At 41.5% G+C, this 23,665-nt stretch overlaps 1 protein-coding gene across 4 annotated transcripts in view; it reads left to right on the forward strand.

Annotated features, from left to right (window-relative positions):
• SBF2 (SET binding factor 2) overlaps positions 1-23,665 on the forward strand; it is a 1,701,375-nt gene that overhangs the window by 1,148,580 nt on the left and 529,130 nt on the right. For all 4 annotated transcript variants that reach the window (XM_069223624.1, XM_069223621.1, XM_069223622.1 and 1 more), the window contains exons 20-22: positions 3,191-3,363; positions 4,221-4,294; positions 14,662-14,857. In XM_069223624.1, coding sequence (XP_069079725.1) covers positions 3,191-3,363; positions 4,221-4,294; positions 14,662-14,857 — 443 coding nt within the window. The remainder of the gene's footprint in view (positions 1-3,190; positions 3,364-4,220; positions 4,295-14,661; positions 14,858-23,665) is intronic.

Consider the following 23,665-nt stretch of genomic DNA (forward strand, 5'->3'; position numbering starts at 1 on the left):
ACAGGCTGTACTAAGAACATTATTTCAAACAACTTCAACTCCTACAGGCTGACCGCCGCTTTGGGGAGGATTACTGCATAGTAGTCTATGCACAGCATGTGTATCTGCAGCTACAAATGCCATTGAACAGAAAATGTCACTTACCCAGTGTACATCTGTTCGTGGCATGTTCCGCTGCAGATTCACATGCGCCCTCCCACCTCCCCGGGAGCCTGTAGCTGTTTAAGTTGCAATTAGAAATTGTATATATGTAAATAAACATTCCTTTAGCACAAACTATTATATATATATATATATTTGTACTATATATATTACCTAGTTGCGGTCTCGACTAGGTAGTTAAAGTTTGGACCTAGTATCCCTAGACAGAGTGTTTTTCGTTTTGCCAATAACTTTGGCGCCGTTTGATGAATCTTCATTACATTTTCAAAACGTATACTTTTGTCAGTTCAGTTGCTTTCTTAAAAGTTTCTGGGTGATCCGTCAAGCAGGGGCCGAAAAACAGGTCAGGTCCCAAAACGCATTTTCACCATTTATTTTTCCGTAGGGCCGTTAGATGCCTACAGCCCAAACCACTGAACGGAATTGCACCAAATTGGCAGTAAGCTAGTTCCTTTTGCGCAGATCACGCTTTTTGTGGTTTGGTTCAAATCTGATTAGTAGTTTCTGAGATATTCGAGAAAAAAAAAATATACATATAGAGGGAAGCGGATCCTCTGCGGATCCCCAGACCTGCAGATCTGGGTCCGGATTTGTGGATTCGGGGGGAAAGCAAGTCCCTGATTGGTCGCAACCTGACATTGACTCCGGGTTGGGAAAAGGAGAGTGCAAAACACATATTCAAAAGATACTTTGGCCGTTTCAAAGGATAATCTATACATGATCTTAAAATCCACTTATGTTATGTCATTAGACACATTTGACAGAACATCTGATGATTAAAGACAAAATATGATAGTAGGGAATTAAACAACAGTACTGTCAAAGGGACCAAATCACTAACCGCAGAACCGCTATGTGGTAAAAACACATTAAACACGCGCTTGTTTCCCAAGGAACTGATAGCTGACATAAGCCTTGTGGAAAAACCTGTAGCAAGTAGGAAGCTTTCAATGGCTGTGCATGCAGCTTGGAGGTCCCACTTACGTTATAAATCCATTCAATAAATTTACAAACCTTTTCTGCAGTACCCCAAAAATGTGCTCTGTTTGGTGGAACTTTGCGCACAACAGGTCGCTTTAATCTGCAGGAAATTAGGAGACTTTTTTTTATTATTTTTTAATCATATTTTTTGTTGGGGGCTATTTTACTAAAGGTAAAATGAAACTGTAGGTATTTGTATTGAATGTGGCTCCTAGTATTTTTCAATTGCTAGCAGTGTTTGCTTCTTCTTGGCTAATGTTGGTAAAAAATAACTTGATAACAAATATGACCAACAGTTCAGAAGAGTATTCAATTCTAAGGAGACAATTATGAGTTCAGTGGTATTGAACCGCCCAAACTCCAATCAGTGGTGATGAGGTGTCCATTAGGTCGGCGTCCCCACCACCGTCGTATTACGATGTTTCCACTGGGCTGACCTGCAGAAACATCATATTAGAACATTCCTGCCGGTCAACCCGGTTGAAACAGTGCGGCGGCATTGGCCTTGGCTCCTTGTGACCCCCCCACTCTGACTTTCTGCTTTTCATGACAGGGACTCCGCCACGAAAAGGCTGGTATAAAGGAAAGTTGTGATCAGCACGGCGGTGCTGAACTCAACACTGCTGTGGTTGATCAGGACTTTCACTGTCGCCAACCCGTCAGGCTCCCTGATCCTGGCCAAGGTTGCAGTCTCCTGATCGTAATCTGGAGGCCAGACTGCTAGGATTGCAGCAGTCGGACCGCTAAACTGGTAATGAGGCCCTAAATCTTCAGTCTTAAGAATGAGGTGGGTCCTCTCTCTCAAAGGATCCATTTGAGAGGAGCAGCATCTTAGGGTTTTAGGCTGAACCACGTTTTCTAGACTGTCCTTGCAACTCAAAATGCACCACATGCCACAAGTTTGGATTATTTCACCCGGTGAGTATCCCTTTGATTTATCCATTTTGCATGCTCCATCTCTGGCAATCTTGCATGCCTATTGCTGTTTACACATGAGCCTTCTGCCTGCATTTAGTTGGATATCACCCCATTCCTGGGAAATTATCACGTCTAGTGGCTGTCTCCACATGGTGCTTCTGCTAATAATTATTTGGGCTCTATATGCCCCCTATGCCGGTACTGTTGTTTAATGCCTAGTATGATTATTTTCCCTTCAGCCATTATATGTTCCATCAAAGCTCTTTGTCCTGATGATGACCCAAGGATCGATCCATAAGGGTTGAAACACTGACATAAAACAATTAGATTTTTAACCAATGTTTATATCATGTATTGTGAAATGCCTAGAGAAGCGATTGGATATAGTTCTCAGTCACCACTTGATCACAACTGCTATGTGCATACTCATTTTTCTTCAGCATGCATGAGCGCTTTTCTGAGCACTTTATTGTAACTTTCCAATGATTTTATACTTAAATGGTAATATATAATAATAATATACTCAATTGCTTACAGACTGTCTTCAAATACATTATTGCTGCTTTTACTTTTATATGTTTTGATTGGTGGTGAATGTTTGTTAGGATTATATTTAAGCCTGGAGTGAATGAGAGAACTACATACTGATTAATTTGGTTGGATACATTAATCTCTAATTCACAATTATTATCACAATGAATGATTTTTGGTTGAACTACTTACTGTTTGTTTTGATATGATTTGTGCCTAAATTCAGAAAATTTGTAACCCTAGCTTTTGTGCCACCTTTCATGAAATAGCATACCGTACATGTCACAGCATTAAAGTAGGCTGTGTAATTATTTGCTGGTATTACACGTTTTGTATTTAACTCATTGTTGATTCTTATCAATTATGTCTGCTCCAGGCATCAATAGAAACAACAGAATGAAACTTGTATTTTTGCACCTGCACCCAGATTGCATTCCTGGTTATGTTACCAAGTACCATGAGCTTTGGAAGACTGTGGTACACGGTTATGCTCAAGTCTCATGTACACTGGCTACAGTATATTTGAAATTATTAGGAATTGATTAGATTCTGGATTGCTGCTGTTCATTTGTTTGCTAAAATGTCCCCTACCTTTTAGCATTGCAGGCAGTGTGGCTGAGAGCTATGACACTGAAAGTGGGTTTGAGGACTCTGAAAACAATGACATCGCCAATTCTGTTGTGCGCTTCATTACAAGATTTATTGACAAGGTTTGCACAGAGAGTGGAGTAAGTCAGGACCACATCAAGAGCCTGCATTGCATGATACCAGGTATAGCTTTTCTACTGACGAATTGTCATGTCCCGTACAGTTCAACCATTGCAGTAACTCGGAAATGGGTAAATACATTTTTGTGACAATGATGTCTGCTATCAGTTCTGTTTTCCAACTTTACAAGCCTCTTTTTGCATTTTTCATCAACTTCACTATGAATACTTAAAACTCCCACACTCACTCATGCCCGTTTATTTTTGTTTTCGTCCACATCCTATTCCAGACACTTTCTCTATTCTGCAGTCGAGCATGCTTCCCTCCGCGCCAGAAGTTTTTAAAATAGCCAAAGGCCATCTCTTCTTCCTGCCCTTCTCCCTCTCTATGGAATTATATACACACCGTACAACACTGCTTAAATATTGCAGTGCTAATGTCTGTCTTGCATCGTGAAGTGATTTTTCATCATCATAATTTGGACCAGAGTCAGAAAAAGGGGTGGGGGGTGATACATTGTGGGGGGATAAAGGGGCAGATAGCAAACCAGTGACAAGAGGAGAAAGAGAAGGGATGCATAACCTGCAAGTGTGAGATAGTGACATCCACGTCCATGGTGGTGGAAGAACGAGGAGTGTTGGATTCTGGATTAGGTACTCAGCAACTCTGGGATTCAAAAGGGTACCTATATCGATTAATGTCATAATTATTTAAAACATACCCTTTGGTTTAATATATTTTCTGGGAATGAAAACGTTGTTTTTTGCTTTATTGTAGTGACTTGAGACCTTTTTGTCATACGACAGAAAACTTTGTGCCACCATATATATTAAAATCATTTTCTTATAACTATGGGAAGTAAACATTGTATGCACGTTATTTTTTCAGATGCGCATAATAATTGCTTTTTCTCTTTCAAGGCATTGTCGCTATGCACATTGAGACGTTGGAGGTTGTTCACAGGGAAAGTAGAAGGCTTCCCCCAATAAAAAAGGTGAATTTTGAAAAGTGTAAAAGCTTATGAAGTTTTGTTTTAGATTGTGTGAAATGGGAAACGAGTTGATATTTACTTACAAATTTTCCTCTGCACATGGATTCGGATAAAATATAATTGGGAGTGAAAAATAAAAGGAGAATAAGAGAGCATCCTATGATGAAATAAAAGTATTAAGAAAGGAAATACCCAGATAGGAGATAAAGAAACCTACGTGTCATAGCGAAGAGGAGAGGACACACGAGTAGTTGCTTGATTAAGTCTGTGCCTCAATATGTTGCACCTTCCGTTAAGCAACCATTGCTCTGCTGATTATATATTTTTTTAACATATCAATGAGGACCCGGATGAGGAAACCCCTCACCAGACCAAAAAACACGAGACAACAACATTCAACAATAAATGGCAAAGAGAAAATGGACACTGATGAGCCAGGCTCACTGCAAATATTTGTAGAATTAGCAAGTAAAATCCAGGTAATTGGCTGTATTAAAAATTGAACTCCAAATGGTAACATACCAGATAAACACTGCCACTGCCACAGAAAGGATAAAAACACAAGGGCAGTGAGATATTGTTTGGGAACTAACAGAAATAAAGGAATCTAAAAAAACGAGGAAACAAATACACAATATATAAATTAAAAGTAGAAACATCTTGAACACTCGAGTACATAACTGTCACGGTTTCGGGCGGGTCTGATCAGGACCCTTTTTGGGACACCCCTTGAGGTCACCGAATATCCTAAAAAGGTACTGTACTGGGGCAGAAGAGCAGCTAAAGGCATACACGGAAAGGACAGCTATGGACAGACACAGGAAACAGGAAAGTAAAAGCAGAGCAACCCTTGTGTGAACAAATAGGAAACGGATTACTAGTGGACAAACACGCTGGGGTTGTACACAGAGTAAGGCGCAGAACCTCCCACAGTGACAGGGAATCTCAATGCCTCTGTGCAGTTTGCTCTTACAGATAGTCACCCTGCCAGCCCCATAGAAAGGAGGTAGCAGAAGTGATTGTCTCTGGACCCTAGAGCACAAACAAGGATAGTACTTACATACACAGGACACACTCTTGTGGGTCCAGCTGGAAACACAGTGGCGATTCCTGAGAAAACAGCAATAGCACACTGTCACTGTTAGGCACGAAAGACAACGTATAACACTAGACAAGGATGGGGGCTGGAATTGCCTCCTGGAAACCAGGAGCCAACCCCAGTACAAAGGAGGACACTTATACACTGGTGAAGACTGATAGAACACTTACCAGACACAAAGAACCAAGAAGAAACAGAAGGGAACAAACAAAGAGGCAGAGGCAAGAACTGGGAACAGGCTCAGGCTGAAGTAAAGGCAGGACTAGGACTTGAAAACAGGGTGAAAACCTCTGGCTGGAACAAACAGAGATAGGACTGGGAAACTGAGAGCAGGCTCTGGCTGGAACAGGCAAGGACAGGACAGGACTGGAATACAGGGAGTAGGAATGAGTAGTAAACAGGACTGGGAAACAGAGAGCAGGTTCAGGCTGAAACAAGGCAGGAGCAGGGCAGAGAAACAGGGAGCAGGCTCTGGAAGAAACAAACAGGTACGAGGCTAAGAAGTAGGGAGCAGACTCTGGCTGGAACAATCAGGAACAGGGTAGAGAAACAGGAAACAGGATCAAGCTGGAACAACACAGGAACAAAACTGGAACACCATCCGACAAGGGGTCTGTAACACAAAGGAATCGAACTCCAATGCACAACAGGGATCTTGAGGAAATGGCTGCTTATAAGCAGTTCTAAGCTGGGCTGCACAGGAGAGGTCTCAGCTGTGTGTAGTTTCAGACACTTGCAAGTCCTGGAGGAGAGGATCCAGTGAAAAGGAGCAACTGGACTTCTCCCATAGAAAACAATAGGAAACAGAATCCGGGCTTTCCTGACTACCAGGCTGTGCATTATGGGATTTGCAGTCCCAGGAAGTAAATGTAGTACTACACAAGTGTACCATGGAGAAAAGAGAAACAAACAGGAGTCAGCAAGGGACTCTAGATAAGTTTTTAAGGTGATTCCCAGGCTTCCGACATTCCCCTTACAGCGCCCCCTAGAAATGGGACGACAGAGTCGTAACACATAACAATTTGGTATAAGCCTCTCAACATACATTACAGAACAAAACCATGAAGTGACAACATTCAAGAGCAAAAGGAAATAGAAAATGGACCTTGATGAGTCAGAGTCACCATACAGATTGCAGAAATAGCAAGTAGAATACAGGTGAGTGGTTGCGTCAAAAAAGGAACACCAAATTGTAACATACTAGATAAATACTGTCACTTGGAAAGCCATACAAACAAAAAAATAGTTAAATCGAGGACAGTGGGATATTGACTGGGAACAAACAGAATTAAATGAACCTAAAAAGCTTGGGAACAAATACACAGTATATAAATTAAACGTACCAACAACCTGCTGCCTCAAGTAAATAATGATTTGGTAAAAGCCTCCCTACATACATTACCTGTTCACTGATATCACCCTTATAATGAAACCATTAATCACAAAATCTCACCGTAAATATGAACTACAATAATATGATGGCACCACAGGATTCTAAATATGTTGAACAAAAGTCTGATGATTAAAATTTGACTAGAGACGTACCATAAAATGCGCCTACCACAGTTGTCTTTGCTGAAACAAATTGCAGGTTACACATTAAGCAGTATCTGAAGTAGACACACCGCGGGGAAGAAACGAACACTGATCAGGTGTTTGATAGTTTAAAATCAAATGCCCAGTCCAAAAATGCAAAAAAAAAATTAAGTATGACATATGAAATTGTATTCCATAAACTCTACTGATAAACTCATACCCCAGAACCAAGAAAGGAAAACCATTAGCAGAATTACTGGGCTAAAAATCTGGGATATGGCTCCACATTTTTGTGAAAGTAGATGGTTAGACCCTTGATACTCGAGTACCTTTACAATTCCACGTGAAAAACGTAATACGTATTCATATTAGTTGGCAGACTATGGCAGGCAACAACAACCCAGGGGAGCTATAAATAACCAATGCCCAAACAAACATCAGATTATTGATAGGGTGGAATTAAGGTACAAGAACAAGGCCATATGATACAATGCTTGGTGGCTTTAATAATTGAAGTGTGAGCTTCACAAAATGAAACTTCTACAAATCTATCACCTAAATTTCTACTACTTTAGCAACTGAAAATGTAAGAGATTTAATAGTCACCTTAAATGCGTTCTTGCAGTGAACTCTGATGTATCAAACATTTCCTGCTGATTAAGTACACTAGACTGTTCACTTTTCCACGGTACTAAGTATATCTATACAGATGTATTGCCATCGGCACTCGCAGGGCCTAATAATTGTGACCACAACACTTGGTGGTCTTAATCACATTTTTTCTCATTGTACCAAAAAATACTAAATGATAAGTGGAAGTTATATAGTGCTATACTTCATCCAATCAACTTTTTTCCTGAGACCCCCCCTCCTGTCAATTATGCATCTCCAGGTCATGTGCCTTTCATTTGATATGTTGACTCCTATTGTATTCCGATGCTCTTCTAAGAAGAAGTCCTGTCCCCGTGAAGTGAGCTAAATCCACCAAGTTGAACCCATTCTAAACAGACTTCAGATTTCTAATGACTATTTTAAAGCCTGTTTGTTAATTACCACTCACTCTGCAGCTGTGATCTGCAATGAAATTGTGGGGAAATCTTTTACTAGTTACTCAAACGTACTTCTCTTTTGCTTAGGATATCCTTCTTCCAGGTGGATATGACATGCTTCAAAAAGATAGACTTAACATGTTGTATAAAGCTTGTCCTAATATTTAGACCATCTGTCATATGCTTTTGTGTTCACATGTACTCTTAATCTTCATTTGAAGTGCAATGTCAGCCAGGCTGAATCTCTCACCCTCTAAATGAAACTGCCGCAACTTACTTTGAAGAAGCGGGGCTATGGCCTCTCTTTCACAAATGGGTTCACTGACTAGGACAGTGGTCAATTAAAATTTTTAAAAAATCGTATTCCTTGACAGTAGCTGTAAGCAAATGAGCAATTTGTTCAAATTCATTCAACAGAGTTTACCACCAACTCACAATCAAGGCAATGTCTTTGACCTTATTGATGCACATGAAAAGGTCCTAAAAGCAGAAGGAAAATGTCTTTTGACTGGTTAAATCACTTAGCTTCCATTTAAATCCTTACTTTTTCCCTAAATTGACCACCAAAAACAAATAAGTAAGTTTCTTCATAAACTAACCCACAAAAAACAATGACGTTCATCAATTATTCCTTTAAAAAACTCCTGTTTGACACCAGTGCATTGTCTGTGGTGCACAACTTTCTGATGTCAATGATATCACTCATCACCACATCAAACCAATTGTAAAAATGGATATCATAACGTCATTACAGTCCAAGGAGGTGATAGATCAAACTCCAGCTTCTCGAGTAAGCCAGCATGCAAATAAGCAAAGAACTCTTGAGGAAAACTGCATATGACTACTAATGCTCTACTTTCTGATATACTTTACTCCAAGAAAATCATTATTATTTATTTGCCTTCTGCCATTTCACAAAAAGTACTTCATCATTCAATTTTATGAGTGAAGATATTGAGTGACAGTCTTAAGGGCAATTTGCAATATATGTGAATGCATAAATAAGCATGCACCTTATATGACAGGTTACTTTTTTATTTGAACTGTAATGAATAGTTGATTATTGAGCAGTAGTCCACAGAAATCATTGGCACGCACTTTTTGTTTCTGTAGGTCTGTAGAATTTCTGTAAATGCCAGTTTGTTTAAAGCAGTGGTTCCCAACCTTTTGACTTCTGTGGATCCTCACTGTATCCTTACTTGAACCTAGCACCCCCCACTGAATCATTATTGAACTCCAGGGATCCCCCCCTCCCACTGAGTTATTCCTGGAATCCGATGACCCTGGCCTAAACATTGTCAATGATATGAAACTCAAAAAAATGCCCAAAAATTCATAAATAAGCATTCATCAAACACATACAGAAATGTTTACAAATGTTATTTAATTGGCCAACAAATATAAATAAAACTTTTAAAAAAATAATTTTAATTGGAAGGTTGGAGCTATTCTGAATTCAATTGAAGCCACTCATCGTCCATACTATATCCTGTTTGATGCACCTGCACTGCTCCCACGAATAAATATGAGGATACTAATCTCATTTTTAGCCTCCAATTTCAAATTCCTTGACATTTATATTGCATTTTCAAAATTTTCAATTGTACACTTCGCCACTTTATTTATATACACTTTTTTGATCTGTTAATATTATTTAATTTTCTAAGCAGTCATGGACTCCCTGAGAAGGACCACAAGTTAGGAACCACTGGTTTAAAGCATATAATATAATAACTGACATTGTTGGTGGGAATGCTGTCCTGAACGCAGTACCTAAACCTACTTTGCCCCCTCTGTCCTGCACTCCACGTAATGCGGTGGTAAAATCAAATGCAAGACTTAAACGTGGTGCTAAAAATTATAATATCACTGTTCATGCCTCATTCCTGTGCATTGGATCTTACTGTAATGAAGAGTTATCTTCAAAAGTGCCTTCATCATATGCAATGCCATCATTCTGCGACAGGGTATTTACCTCTGCAACAAGCTATCATTTCCACCATACCAACAAAAGTATCCACTTGAGTTTTAGTAAAAAGGAGCACAAAACCATTTGGCCTAGTGTAACACAGAGATAGATAAATTAATACGAAACTCATTTTTTAAGACTCAGTCTGCAACCATATCCCTCTCATGTACTATAAAGCACAGGGTAGAAGGTCTAATACCAGCCTCAAGTCTTGTAAATTGCACCATAAACTTACAGAATGAATCAGAGGGACAGGGAGCCCTGGATTTCAAAGGGATGACACACTGTCAGGAATCTTAATCCGTTCAATCATAGATGTCTGACTCGCACTGGGCAAACTTTGCAAAAGGTTAACTGGATGAGAATAAAAGAAACCTTGTAAAATAAAAACCTTTTGCTCCTCAATTACTCTTAGAATTAAAATAAGTCTGCATGTTAATATCAGACTTATCAGTATTCCTCATGTCAAACAAACAACTCACCGGACAGCTCACCACAAAAAAGCTTATCAGTTACCCTTAACCACATCTGGAAAAATAATTAAATATTTTAGACCTGACAGAAATTTGATGCAGAAGTAACTCAATCACCATTATGGAAGGATTAATTCTGCAAGGTTACAAAATATTCACTGAAAAGGGGAGAGTAGTTTGTCTGCAATGTTATTCACAAAGGACAGTCTATCCACTGAAATACAGATAATGAAATCAAGGAAATATATATCTGCCACGTGCATGGTTCTTGTATAAGTCGTCTTCCCTGTAGCATGCTGTGACAAGACCTTTCAAGACAAAATACTTGCGCTGACAATACATGTGCAAACATTAGCTCAGAATGTATTTTTGACAGCAAGGTCCCAGGATACGTTCCGAAGAGTTCCAGACACTCTAGATCAAATGGAAACCTATGTTCAGTCAACACAAAGATCATCTGACAATGAAAGTTTAAACCACAAAATTGCTGGGTGAAAAACACTGAGCTCTGTATAAGGTCTCACTGCTGGTGGTAGAGCATTTCAAACCACCAAACTTTGATGAAACGTCTGGAACCCGAGCTGGTCATTCATGACAGTGCTGAAACACACAGACACAGGGAGTCATTTTGAGTTTGTCAGGCGGAAAAGCCCGCCCGCCAAACTACTGCAATTAGTTTGCCGCCAGTGCGTCCGCCTTTCTGGGGCCCCCATTACAGGTTCCCCACTGGGGAACGGCCCATAACATTGATGCTGGCTCATAATGGAGCCAGCGGCATTGTTGCGGTAAGTAGCGTGCAACAGCACCCGTCGCGCTTTTCAGAGGGGCTGTCCATGGGGACCCCTGCACTGCCTATGCCAAGGAGAAGGGGGCTCGTAATCCCCAGGGTGGCGATGCATGCAGCGCTGCCCTGGCAGATTAGGACCGGCAGCACCGCCAGTCCCTCCAGTGGAGGGAAATTGGCAGTTATAATGTGGCACCGCCAGGGTCGTAATGATGGTCACAGTGATGATTATTACCTGATGGGTTATGATAAATTGCCACTTCCTACTAACAGGTTCTCATAGATAGGCACCATATGTTGTCCCCCAGGTAGACTACTTCTAAACTTAATATTGGATATCAGACTTGTACTTGTTTAGAGTAGTCACTTTGGAACCAATAACTACCCTGCCCTTAATAACCTCATTCAGCAAATTGCCTCCAGTTGTACACATAAAACTTTTATTAACTGTATGATTTGGCTTTGTAAAATGCCAGACAATAAGCCTGTTTGCAGCTATAGAAACATTGAAATTAGTGAATGAAATTGAATTCTTTAGGAGGTCATGGATCTAGTGACTAATCAGTCGAAGTGCAGACAAAAATATTGGATGTTTCAAAGTGTTGCTGCGAGGAATGTTTGGGATCTTTCCGCTCATTAGCCTTCCAGTTTGGTTGCTGCCATATTTCTTCAGGAGAAATTAGATTAGCGGTTAGGAAATTAGGATTTCTTCTCTCCCATTTCTATGGGCCATGATTGTGCATATAATTACCTCAGTAGATATGCGACCTTTAGAAGCCGTTAGAGAGTGGCCGTACTAGATGACGTTCATTTTATGTAGTAATTGGGCTAATAGTCAGGCAGTCTTCATTAAGCCCTTCTTATGGTGCAAGAGGTCTGTCCGGATTCCTTTAATTTAATTGCTGGTCATACACCCCTGGCTTTGAGGTGGGTAGCTGTGAAGGAAGAGTCTACATAGGATACTGTTATTCGCAAAGAATAAACGTTCATTGATGCAGGTAGCTGGACGGTGTTCAACTAGTAGATTGAATGGCATCATCTTAACTGAATGTTTCATCACTTATTTGTTCGGATTTAAATCTGCCAGCCTTTGTGGAATGTGTGCATTTTTTTAATCATGGAACAGGCTTTGTCCTCTGTAGTGTTTGCTTGCATTCGCTGAGTTGTTAAGCCCTAATGTTTAAGATTTCTCTTAAACTGTTAGATGGATCATGCCATGTGTCATTACACTACTGAGAGGTGCATATGCTAATAGCATTGCAGCAAAAAGAGTGCTGGTCATACTTGCCAATGTGGGTCCCACAGACCGGCTACTGAGATACTTAAAGATACAAACAAGTTTATGTTCAAGAGAACCCTGTTGCTGTTTCCTCACATGTGGCAATTTAGGTGGTGGGAAATATACTATCGGATTTCAGAAAATGATTTGCGTAGTTACAGTGGAAGTGTATGTTATTTAAAGGGTTATACTACGAGGTAAATTATGCGGAAATGTGTATACTTTTGACAAGGTGAGGCCTTCTTGAGTAGTCACTGGAAGGAATCTGAGAAGATTTGAGGGAGCAGACAGTTTTTGGCTGCCGTTTGTGGGTCTCTGATTATCCTCTGTGAATAATGCAGTTGGTGATCTTATTACTAGTTAATTCTGTGACCGAACAGGTATGTTAAATGTTCATTTAACCTGTAGAAAAACATTCTGTCAAGGCTCATCTATCAAATGTTTCTTTAATGCATGGTTCTAATAGTTTAGTTGATTTTTTTCGTATTCTATTGGTAGCTCAAAATAACTTGGCCTCTGAAACCCGGTGCTAGGTACCTTTGAATTCTGAAATCTTAAAAAGGATGATGGGCAAGAGTAGCCTGTTTAGTAAGTAATCTACGATGCTGCAGAAGGAGCTTCTTGTTTAGGAACTAATTTACTGTTCGTGAAAAATGATACTGTTCCATTTTTTTGCAAGTAGATCTTTCACACAACGAAATGAGTTGTCGTAATTCAACCATTGGATTAAATTATTTCAATTCAAATTGTTTTAATGAGAATAGCATTTAAGGTTATAGTGCAGGGTCTATTTTATGATCACAAAGGCATAATTGCAAATGTTTGGTAGAGCAATTTTTGTTAAATATTAACCTTTGAAAGAATGAACAACCAGTAACAATGTAGATTGCTCTGTTTTAAATGTAAAATTGTGCTTTTACATATCACACTCACTTTTCCATCACTTTGTCAGGTGATCCTTATTAAAAGGCCAGTGTTGTCACTGCACCAGACCTTACCTACAATTAATAGTCACAGAACAGTATTCTTTTTTTAGTATGTCCTAACTAAGGCTTGAGATTTGTGCTCATGGCTCCTATTGGTAAATCTGAGTTATTTGAATTTAGCACATTAAAACTAAAGTGTGCCACACCACATGCATATGCAATGCCAAGCAGTCACACTTACTTTTACATTCAAAGAAGGCAGATAGGCAATGCCAATGCTTGTTTATATCACTCTGTCAAGTTTGATGTTGTATTTTTCAAATTTCGGTTGCAGGATTTCTAAGGATCAATAAGTGTCCCTGAAAGGCAGCAATCTGGTGTTTAAACTTGGCTCTGTTTGCAATGCTGGGTTCAGAGCAGGAAGAGTGACAAATCTACAAAACCCAAAAGCTCCTGGTGGCCAATAACGTCAATTCGCCAAAAGGATAGGGGTAATGGAAGTGACATCACACGCCATTTGACCTTTACATTAATTTACACACATGCTTACACATGCATACTATCTCACATAAACACACTCTCACCTGTACGTACAGACACAACATACATTTATAACCCTTTTTTTTTTTTTTTTAACTTACCTCTGCTGCCAGAGTATATCATTTTCCAACTATTTGTACTCCATTTTGTATGACACTAATAGTAATACAATATATTCCTGTTCACTATTAGTGTAATAAAAATTGACAGAAAACAAGGAGATTGGCACCCCAACCGATGTCCATAAGGGCAAGATGCCTCTGTGTTCCTTCCACTGATTTAGCTACTTCTGAGTCTAGGGATTGCAAATGCAGTGCCATGAGTCGCAAGGGGTAAGCCAGGGGTCGCAGTTGCGACCCCTAAATGACGTCCATGTGTGGGTGGGTCAAATAGAAAGTGAGGAAAGCAAGATATAGGAGCAAGGCACCTGAGATTTGAATGAAAACTATCTAATCTTGAGCAAGGATTGGCTCTGATGAGTATGGTACACAATGTTGTCTACCAATATACAGCTGTCTGTAACAAAACTCCAAATAGGTGCACCCTTTTGGTTAGAGTTCCATGTATTTTAGGAAACTGAAAAGACTTGTAAAACTCTGAAGTGGGCACATTATTGATAATACAGACTTTGACTATGTATTGCTAGTATGTAGTAAACATTATCCAAAGTAGTAGAGACATTTATTTTGATTTTCTTTTCTTGTTTTTTGTACAGACTAAGATTCTGAGGCCGGCTTTGCTGCCTGGTGAAGAACTGGTATGTGAAGCTTTGCGTGTGCTGCTGGATCCTGATGGGAGGGAAGAAGCAATGGGTGGAACACTCGGTGGTCCACCTCTCCTTCCTGCTGAAGGAGCGCTTTTCCTTACTACATATAGAATTATATTTAAAGGGGCCCCTCATGATCAACTAGGTATGACCTTCTATTGACTTTTTATTGATAATTAAATGATCGTACCCAAATAACATATATGTTCTAATTCACAAATTAGGCTGTTCTCATAAATTGATTATTTTCAATCCTCATCTTTGAAATGCACTATCACTTGAACTGCAAATTGAATATGATTTTCAAGGGTTACACAGATGTATTATAGCTCTTGTTATCCAAGAGTAAACTTTTTTTTTTTTACTTGGAGCAGTTTCTGAAACCTAGGGATCTGTAAACACTTTGAAAAACAAAAAAACAAACTAAATGTGGGCTCCTCATTGCAGAACTGCAATTCCAATAGTGCTCTCACTTTATTCTATGGTAGTTGATGGACTTTGCACCTTGTGTTGTCATGGCATGGGAAAACAGACCCTGTAGATACCTCCTTCAGTTTGTTTTTTGTGAATTATAATGGATAGGATTCTGTACATAGCACGAAGACCTATGAAGTTGTACTACATTATGGACATGTACATAAAACATGCCAATGTAGCAGACAAGGTTTACTAGATTGCCTTGTGATATTACACTATTAAGATTCTTCATTATGTGAAAAACTCAAATAAACAAAAGGAGGGCAGAATAATGCCTCTTTCAGCTTATAAGTAGGTGAATGTTAGTGTTTCACCATCTGTAATTAACATTGTGGGACACTGATTGCATTTTTACTCTAAATGTACTTATGATAATTTCCCAGATTTTATTATTTTTTTCTTAGGAAATCAACAAAAATCCTTTCCAAGCAATACAGATTTTAGGAATTGTCAAACACAACTTTTAATGTAGGATGGCCTGTGCGTGTCTTGTTTAATTGTGTTTCTGTTCTTTTAAGCACCCTGATTCTATGCCAGTTTTAGGTTTCATGAACTAGTCTCTGTTATCCATATGGTACTTAGTGGTCACCATAATTAACTTTGATTACAGTGTGGTGTTGTGCAAATTGGTAAAAAACGTTTTTGACTTATTGTCTTTTGTCTTCCGGTGGTGTTACATTTTTTGACACGCAACCTGCTAGAGTAGTGCCTTGCCTTCCTCTCACAGCTTGGTTCTTATAAATAAATGCGCTAGCAGTTCAGTATCAGGTTTCCATTTCATTCAACAAACCATATCACATTGTAGTTTAACAGAAAATAAGAGTTTTGATCAAATGGGCAGATTCATTTTCCATTTAAGAGCGGGTATGGCCTGGCAGTTAGTGCTGTAGTGGCTGGTGCTAATCCGAAATACAGACTGTTTGTTTGATGGCAACATTTCGTCATTCCTCTTTCCAAATTTACGTATTAACTCATGAGTAAAACCATGAGACATCGTGTGCTTTGGAATAACTTTACCTCATTTATTAGGCATCACTAAATGAAACCAGAAATAAGCTGATAGTAAATAGAAGTTGCAATATGCATGTAATAGGGGCAGAGCCTGCTACAGGGAGTGCAGAATTATTAGGCAAGTGGTATTTTTGAGGATTAATTTTATTATTGAACAACAACCATGTTCTCAATGAACCCAAAAAACTCATTAATATCAAAGCTGAATATCTTTGGAAGTAGTTTTTAGTTTGTTTTTAGTTTTAGCTATGTTAGGGGGATATCTGTGTGTGCAGGTGACTATTACTGTGCATAATTATTAGGCAACTTAACAAAAAAAAAATATATACCCATTTCAATTATTTATTATTACCAGTGAAACCAATATAACATCTCAACATTCACAAATATACATTTCTGACATTCAAAAACAAAACAAAAACAAATCAGTGACCAATATAGCCACCTTTCTTTGCAAGGACACTCAAAAGCCTGCCATCCATGGATTCTGTCAGTGTTTTGATCTGTTCACCATCAACATTGCGTGCAGCAGCAACCACAGCCTCCCAGACACTGTTCAGAGAGGTGTACTGTTTTCCCTCCTTGTAAATCTCACATTTGATGATGGACCACAGGTTCTCAATGGGGTTCAGATCAGGTGAACAAGGAGGCCATGTCATTAGATTTCCTACTTTTATACCCTTTCTTGCCAGCCACGCTGTGGAGTACTTGGACGCGTGTGATGGAGCATTGTCCTGCATGAAAATCATGTTTTTCTTGAAGGATGCAGACTTCTTCCTGTACCACTGCTAGAAGAAGGTGTCTTCCAGGAACTGGCAGTAGGACTGGGAGTTGAGCTTGACTCCATCCTCAACCCGAAAAGGCCCCACAAGCTCATCTTTGATGATACCAGCCCAAACCAGTACTCCACCTCCACCTTGCTGGCGTCTGAGTCGGACTGGAGCTCTCTGCCCTTTACCAATCCAGCCTCGGGCCCATCAAGACTCACTCTCATTTCATCAGTCCATAAAACCTTAGAAAATTCAGTCTTGAGATATTTATTGGCCCAGTCTTGACGTTTCAGCTTGTGTGTCTTGTTCAGTGGTGGTCGTCTTTCAGCCTTTCTAACCTTGGCCATGTCTCTGAGTATTGCACACCTTGTGCTTTTGGGCACTCCAGTGATGTTGCAGCTCTGAAATATGGCCAAACTGGTGGCAAGTGGCAGCTGCACGCTTGACTTTTCTCAGTTCATGGGCAGTTATTTTGCGCCTTGGTTTTTCCACACGCTTCTTGCGACCCTGTTGACTATTTTGAATGAAACGCTTCATTGTTCGATGATCACGCTTCAGAAGCTTTGCAATTTTAAGAGTGCTGCATCCCTCTGCAAGATATCGCACTATTTTTGACTTTTCGGAGCCTGTCAAGTCCTTCTTTTGACCCATTTTGCCAAAGGAAAGGAAGTTGCCTAATAATTATGCACACCTGATATAGGATGTTGATGTCATTAGACCACACCCCTTCTCATTACAGAGATGCACATCACCTAATATGCTTAATTGGTAGTAGGCTTTCGAGCCTATACAGCTTGGAGTAAGACAACATGCATAAAGAGGATGATGTGGTCAAAATACGCATTTGCCTAATAATTCTGCACTCCCTGTATGCTGCCACTCGTGAGAAGGTTACTGTTTCAAAAAGGTTTTCATAGGCCCTGTAGAACGAACTAAACCTAGCGGTTTCCGTGAGTGTGACAGGGTTGCTTAATTTACTTGCTCATTCCAGGGTGTGCTGGAAATCAAATCTTTACTAACCCTGTCTCTTAACTTGGAAAAGAGATACATTTACCCTCATTCCACCTTGGTGGCTGACAAAACGAACTCCTTGGCTTCTTGCTAATAGATTTTACCTTGAATTGTGCCAAGTGTGGTGGCAGATGAGCAGCGGCAACCTAGCCCACATGAAGAAGTATTTAATGAAGTATGTTTTTGCGACCCATAATGTTTTCGTTTTTAACTTCGTTTTAATAGACTGGAGGTCCATTTCTAGTGGCTTCACTATGCCTGATAAGGGCATTAAGATACCGCTGGATCAGCAAAGCTGACTACATAACAACTCTGGCAGTTAGATATTTAGGTCTCTCAACGTTGTTAATACCATTTTAAACATGCTAAACGTTAAGGGGGAAACTTGCACCAATGCTGTATTGTAACTCGGGTACGAGAATGTCACTGGAACCAATTAAATTATGGTAAATGAAATAGTAAATCAGTGGCAAATATGTTCATTTTTTTATATTCTCGTGATTTTATTTTTTCATTTGCAACCAGTAAAATAATGTTTACTTGCAGCTACAAACTGCTTATTTCTAAGCTTTCTGTCATAGCAAGCTTGATAAAACTTCTCCTCGGGGACCCTATGTTATTTTTCTTTTCGAATGACAGCAGTTTGGAGGGGCAGGTACAAAGCTGCTGAACTCCCTCTCATTCAGTAGATGAACATCTAGGCGCTAAAAGGAGCAGGACTTCATCTCAATACGATTGACAAGTTCATGTTATAGACGGTGCAGTACCCTCGAATTAAAGGATGACGCAGGGTGGTGTAGGTAGGTAGGTGAAGAAGGGCAAAGCCATTGATGAAGAAAGCAGGATTGTGGCCAGCAACGTGACTGAATGGATTTGTGCTCACAGGGGTGATAAGAAGTCCACGAAGAGTTGAGGGTATGTAGCCGGGTGCCGGAACTCCCGGCTACATACCAGGCCGATTCACAGCCCGATCAGTGCCCCGGGGGCCCCGCAGAGAAAGATGTCGCGGAAGCCGGGAACCTGGATATCCGGGTTTCCGAAAACCTGAAAAGTGAAGACGGACAAGGCTCGCGCGGCGCACAAACAGAGGAAGACTGGGAGAAGGAAGACGCCGGGACACACGAGAAGAGCTCGGAAGAAGAGGACGCGAACAAGGGCAATTTGAACCTCGAGGAAGGAGAGCCAGACAACCGAGGCATATTTACCTCCAGAGACGATCACACGGAGGGACAAGGAGGTCCCATAAGGCAGCAGCTCTGCCACGTCCCTGGAGGGGTGTGGCTCCAGCAGGTACGGTCCTGCCTGAAGGACAGAATAAGGGCTATAGTGGGAAGGGAGGAGGGTGGAGAGTGCGAGTAGAGGGAGGTTGGGAAGGGATTTTTGGGAAAGAAAAAGCACCAGCACGAGGGGGAGCACTAACCACCTAATACTGAGCAAAGGTGGTTCTATTATTGAGAAATACGTTTTGGGGATCACAGAGGTGAAGGAACGGGCCCTATAAACTATACCCATCCTTTTAGAGCTTTTTCTTTTCCTTGACTGGAGTCTTGCACCAGTCTACCACCACACACTCCACCTATCTCTCTCTACACCCTCTCCTCACACTAAATCATACAAACAAGTCACCCAGACATACAGCTTACCTACCTTTCGTTCCTTTTTCCGGTCTACCTGATGACACCACCGCTGGGAAACATCATCAACTACCGGGGACCCTGAGAAAGAAGAGAACAAAGGAGATCACCAACACATAAGGAGAAAAAGAAAGAAACAGTGACTGTTACAGGAGCATCTGTACTTTACAATAAAACCACTTCTATTCACCCACCTGAGTGTCTCATTAATCCCTATCGCTATACCCACTGCCACAATGGTGTCAGAAGTGGGATTGGAAGTAGCGATAGAGGACAACCCACCCAGAACATCATGGAAGTGACGCCTACCATAGAGGTTATGATCCAACAACTCGCCGAAGGCCAACGTCATCTTCAAATGGTATGGGAGGCCCAACAAAGGGAAGCCAAGGAGGATAGAGAGGCCCTCCAGAATGCACTAAAAAGCCAGGCTACCATTATGGCAAATAATCAGTTGGTGCAAGAGACAGCCCTACAAAAGTTAACGGACACCATTGCCGCCAGTAAGGTCCACCCCAACGTACCGAGTTCGGTCCTCCAAATGTTTCAAGAGGGGGAGGACCCTGATGCGTTCTTTACAAACTTCGAAAGAGTGGCCTCCTCCGCCCAAAAGGCCCGAAGAGCGATGGGGTCAGTATGTGGCCTCCTTATTAACGGGCATATTACAAACGGCCTTTCAGGCAGCCAATCCGTCCGGAACCACACCATACACCAAAATCAAGAAGAGTATCTTGGAACGTGTGGGACACAACACAGAGTACTACCGCCTAAGATTCCGTAAGATAAAGTGGGCTCCTACCGAAGACCCCAGGACATTATATTATAGGGTAAAAGATCTCGGACTTAAATGGCTAGGATCCAGAGGGACGGATAGAGAAGACGTCATAAGAGCAGTCCTTCTGGAACAGTACTTGGAATCCCGTCCCCCTCTCACACGTAGTTGGATCTGACAACACCCTATAGTCGACACCGCCATGACAATTGACCTAGCCTGCACCTACCATTGGTCGACTGAGTTTAAGAGTGGGCCCTCCAAAATGACAAGCCCATCTATCCGACCTCAAACAGTACCTGCTCGACCCCTTTTCCGAAAGACTGCTGAAAACACTTCATTACCCAGAGCAGGTGAAAAGCCTCCTATGCAGCAACCCCAATGATACAGTTGTGGCGAATGGGGACACATAGTACGGACATGCCCTCGCAAAGAAGGAGGACAAGTCAGAGCCTATGGAGATCGCGATAACATGGGGACGTGTCCTATGTACAGGGAAAGGCAACCCTAGATATATACAGGAGATAAGGGTCAACGGCAAAACCATTAAAACCCTAGTAGGCTCAGGATGTAGTCAGTCAGTCCTTAGAACCGGTTTGGTTGAACTACCGGAATACCAGCCACAACAATGGGTTTCCATATGCTGTATCCACAGAGACAAGAGGGAATACCCCCTGACCTCATTTTTTCTCAAGTGGGAAGGGAAACAGGCTGAGGTCCCAATGGTGATTATGGACCGCCTGGTCGAAGGGTGTATCTTAGGTACGGATTATATAAATTTTCCTGAACTATTACAGAAGGTAAAAGCAGGAATCCAGTTAGAGTCTTGGTGGGCAGAGGCTTCCTTTTCGGACATACCAATAGAGAGTGAACATCTTCGTTATAGACCTACTAAACGGGAAAAGAGGCGTGAGAAACAACTCTATTGGACACAGGGGAAGGAAGAGGACTCAAGGAAGGTATTGGGCACTACCCTGTCCCCCTTACTCTCCTTCCGTAGCAGTCAACGGGAAGACCCGTCCCTTCAACATGCCTAGAGAGGAGCCAAGACCGAAAGTACAGGCGAGGTGGGTCCGTATTTCCTTCTATGCAAAAACCTCCTGTACCGAATCACCAAACACGACAATTACAAAAAAAGACAATTAGTAGTACCCGAATCCTACCGAACACAGGTGCTGTACCTTGCTTACAATCAACCTGGGGGGGGAGCATTATGGTAGAGAGAAAACGGAGGAGTATTTATTACGCCGATTTTATTGGCCGGGAGTTTATGCTCACATCCAATGGTTTTGTACCCAATGTCCCAAATGCCAACTAGTAGACCCCGGAGCACAGAGGAAAGCACCCTTACAACCCTTGCCGATAATAGATATCCCCTTCTCCAGAGTTGGAATGGACTTGATAGGTCCCCTCCTCCCATCCACGAAAGAGCATACCTACATTCTAGTTCTCGTCGATTACGCCGCCAGATATCCAGAAGCCATACCTCTCACCAGCATGACAACCAAGAATGTAGCCCAGGCCATGATTGTCTTCTTTTCCAGAGTCTTTTTCCCTAGTGAAATCTTAACTGATCAGGGTACCCCCTTCATGTCAGCCTTGATGGCACACATTTGTAAAACATTGGGAGTCAAACAACTTAAAACGTCGGTATACCATCCACAAACCGATGGCCTCGTCGAAAGGTATAATCATACTATAAAATCATTGTTGAAGAAAACCGTCTCTGAATCGGGGCGAGACTGGGATAGGAAGCTCCCACTGGTTCTCTATGCCATAAGGTCCCACGAACAAGTCTCCACGGGACATAGTCCTTTCGAACTGGTCTTCGGGCGACAGCCCTGTAGTTTATTAGATATGGCGGCCGAGACATGGGTAGAGGAGGAAGAGGGCGAAAAACCCTTATTAGAGTACATCCAAGAACTCAAGTCCCAACTACAAACGGTTTGGGAAGATGTTCGCAGCCACATGGAAAGGGCCCAGGGCAAGCAAAAGAGTTATTACGATCAGGGAGCGAAAGCAAGACAACTCCAACCCAACGATAAAGTCTTCATATTACGTCCCAGTTCCGACAACAAGTTATTAGCCAAATGGCAAGGCCCCTATAAAGTTGTAAAACCGGTCTCCCCTGTTACATAACTCGTAGAATTATCTCAGAACCCAAAAAGAGTACAGATTTATCATATCAACTTGCTAAAGAAGTGGGAAGAGACCACTATTCCCTTACCACCCGTAACGACGGGCTTTATGGTAACACCTGATAAACCCTTAGATATTGAGTTATGCCCCGCAACGCCAGAGACAACCTCGGAACGTCCCCAGATCAATCCTAATATACCAAAAACCCAACAAAGACAGCTGAATTGCCTCCTGGCTCAGCATACCAGCTTCTTTTCAGGAAAACCCGGTAAAATAACATTAATACAACATCATATCAAAATCCCAGAGGGTCAAACCGTACGCCTCCGGACCTACCTTATCCCAGAGGCCCGATGGCATCTAATTGAGCAGGAAGTAAAATCCATGCTACAAATGAAAGTTATAGAACCATCCGTCAGCCCCTGGTGTTCAACGATCGTATTAGTCCCGAAACCGGACGGATCGGTCCGTTTCTCCATTGATTTTCGCTGGTTCAATGCCATATCCCAATTTGACACACATCCTATTCCCCGAGTCGACGATCTATTTGAAAAATTAGGCAAGGTGCGATATATGTCAACCCTTGATCTAACCAAGGGATACTGGCAAATACCACTGGCCCCAACAGATCTGGAAAAGACGGCTTTCTCGACACCCTCAGGGCTCTACCAGCTCACAGTGCTTCCGTTTGGCCTGCATGGTGCTCCTGCTACCTTCCAGAGGTTAATGGACCATCTCCTAAGACCCCTCAAACATTGTGCGGCCACCTATTTAGATGATATAGTGGTCTTTAGCGAATCCTGGGAAGCCCATCTCAACCATCTAGACCGCGTTTTCCATGTCCTAAGTGCGGCAGGCCAGACAGCTAACCCAGCAAATTGTCACTTAGCCCATGACCATATCGCATACCTCGGGTATTTTATAGGGAAGGGACAACTGCGACCTCAGAAAAATAAAGTGGAGGCCATCCAGCGGGTCCCAGTTCCAACAACAAAAAAAGAACTCCGTTCCTTTTTGGGGTTAATAGGCTATTACAGATGGTTTATACCCAATTAATCTACATTGGCAGCCCCCCTTCCCGACCTTTTACAGAAAAGCCAGCCATCCAAACTATCAGTCTTGACTACGGGACAACTATC

This window comes from Pleurodeles waltl, chromosome 3_1, assembly GCF_031143425.1.
Source record: "Pleurodeles waltl isolate 20211129_DDA chromosome 3_1, aPleWal1.hap1.20221129, whole genome shotgun sequence".
Classification (NCBI taxonomy): Eukaryota; Metazoa; Chordata; class Amphibia; order Caudata; family Salamandridae; genus Pleurodeles; species Pleurodeles waltl.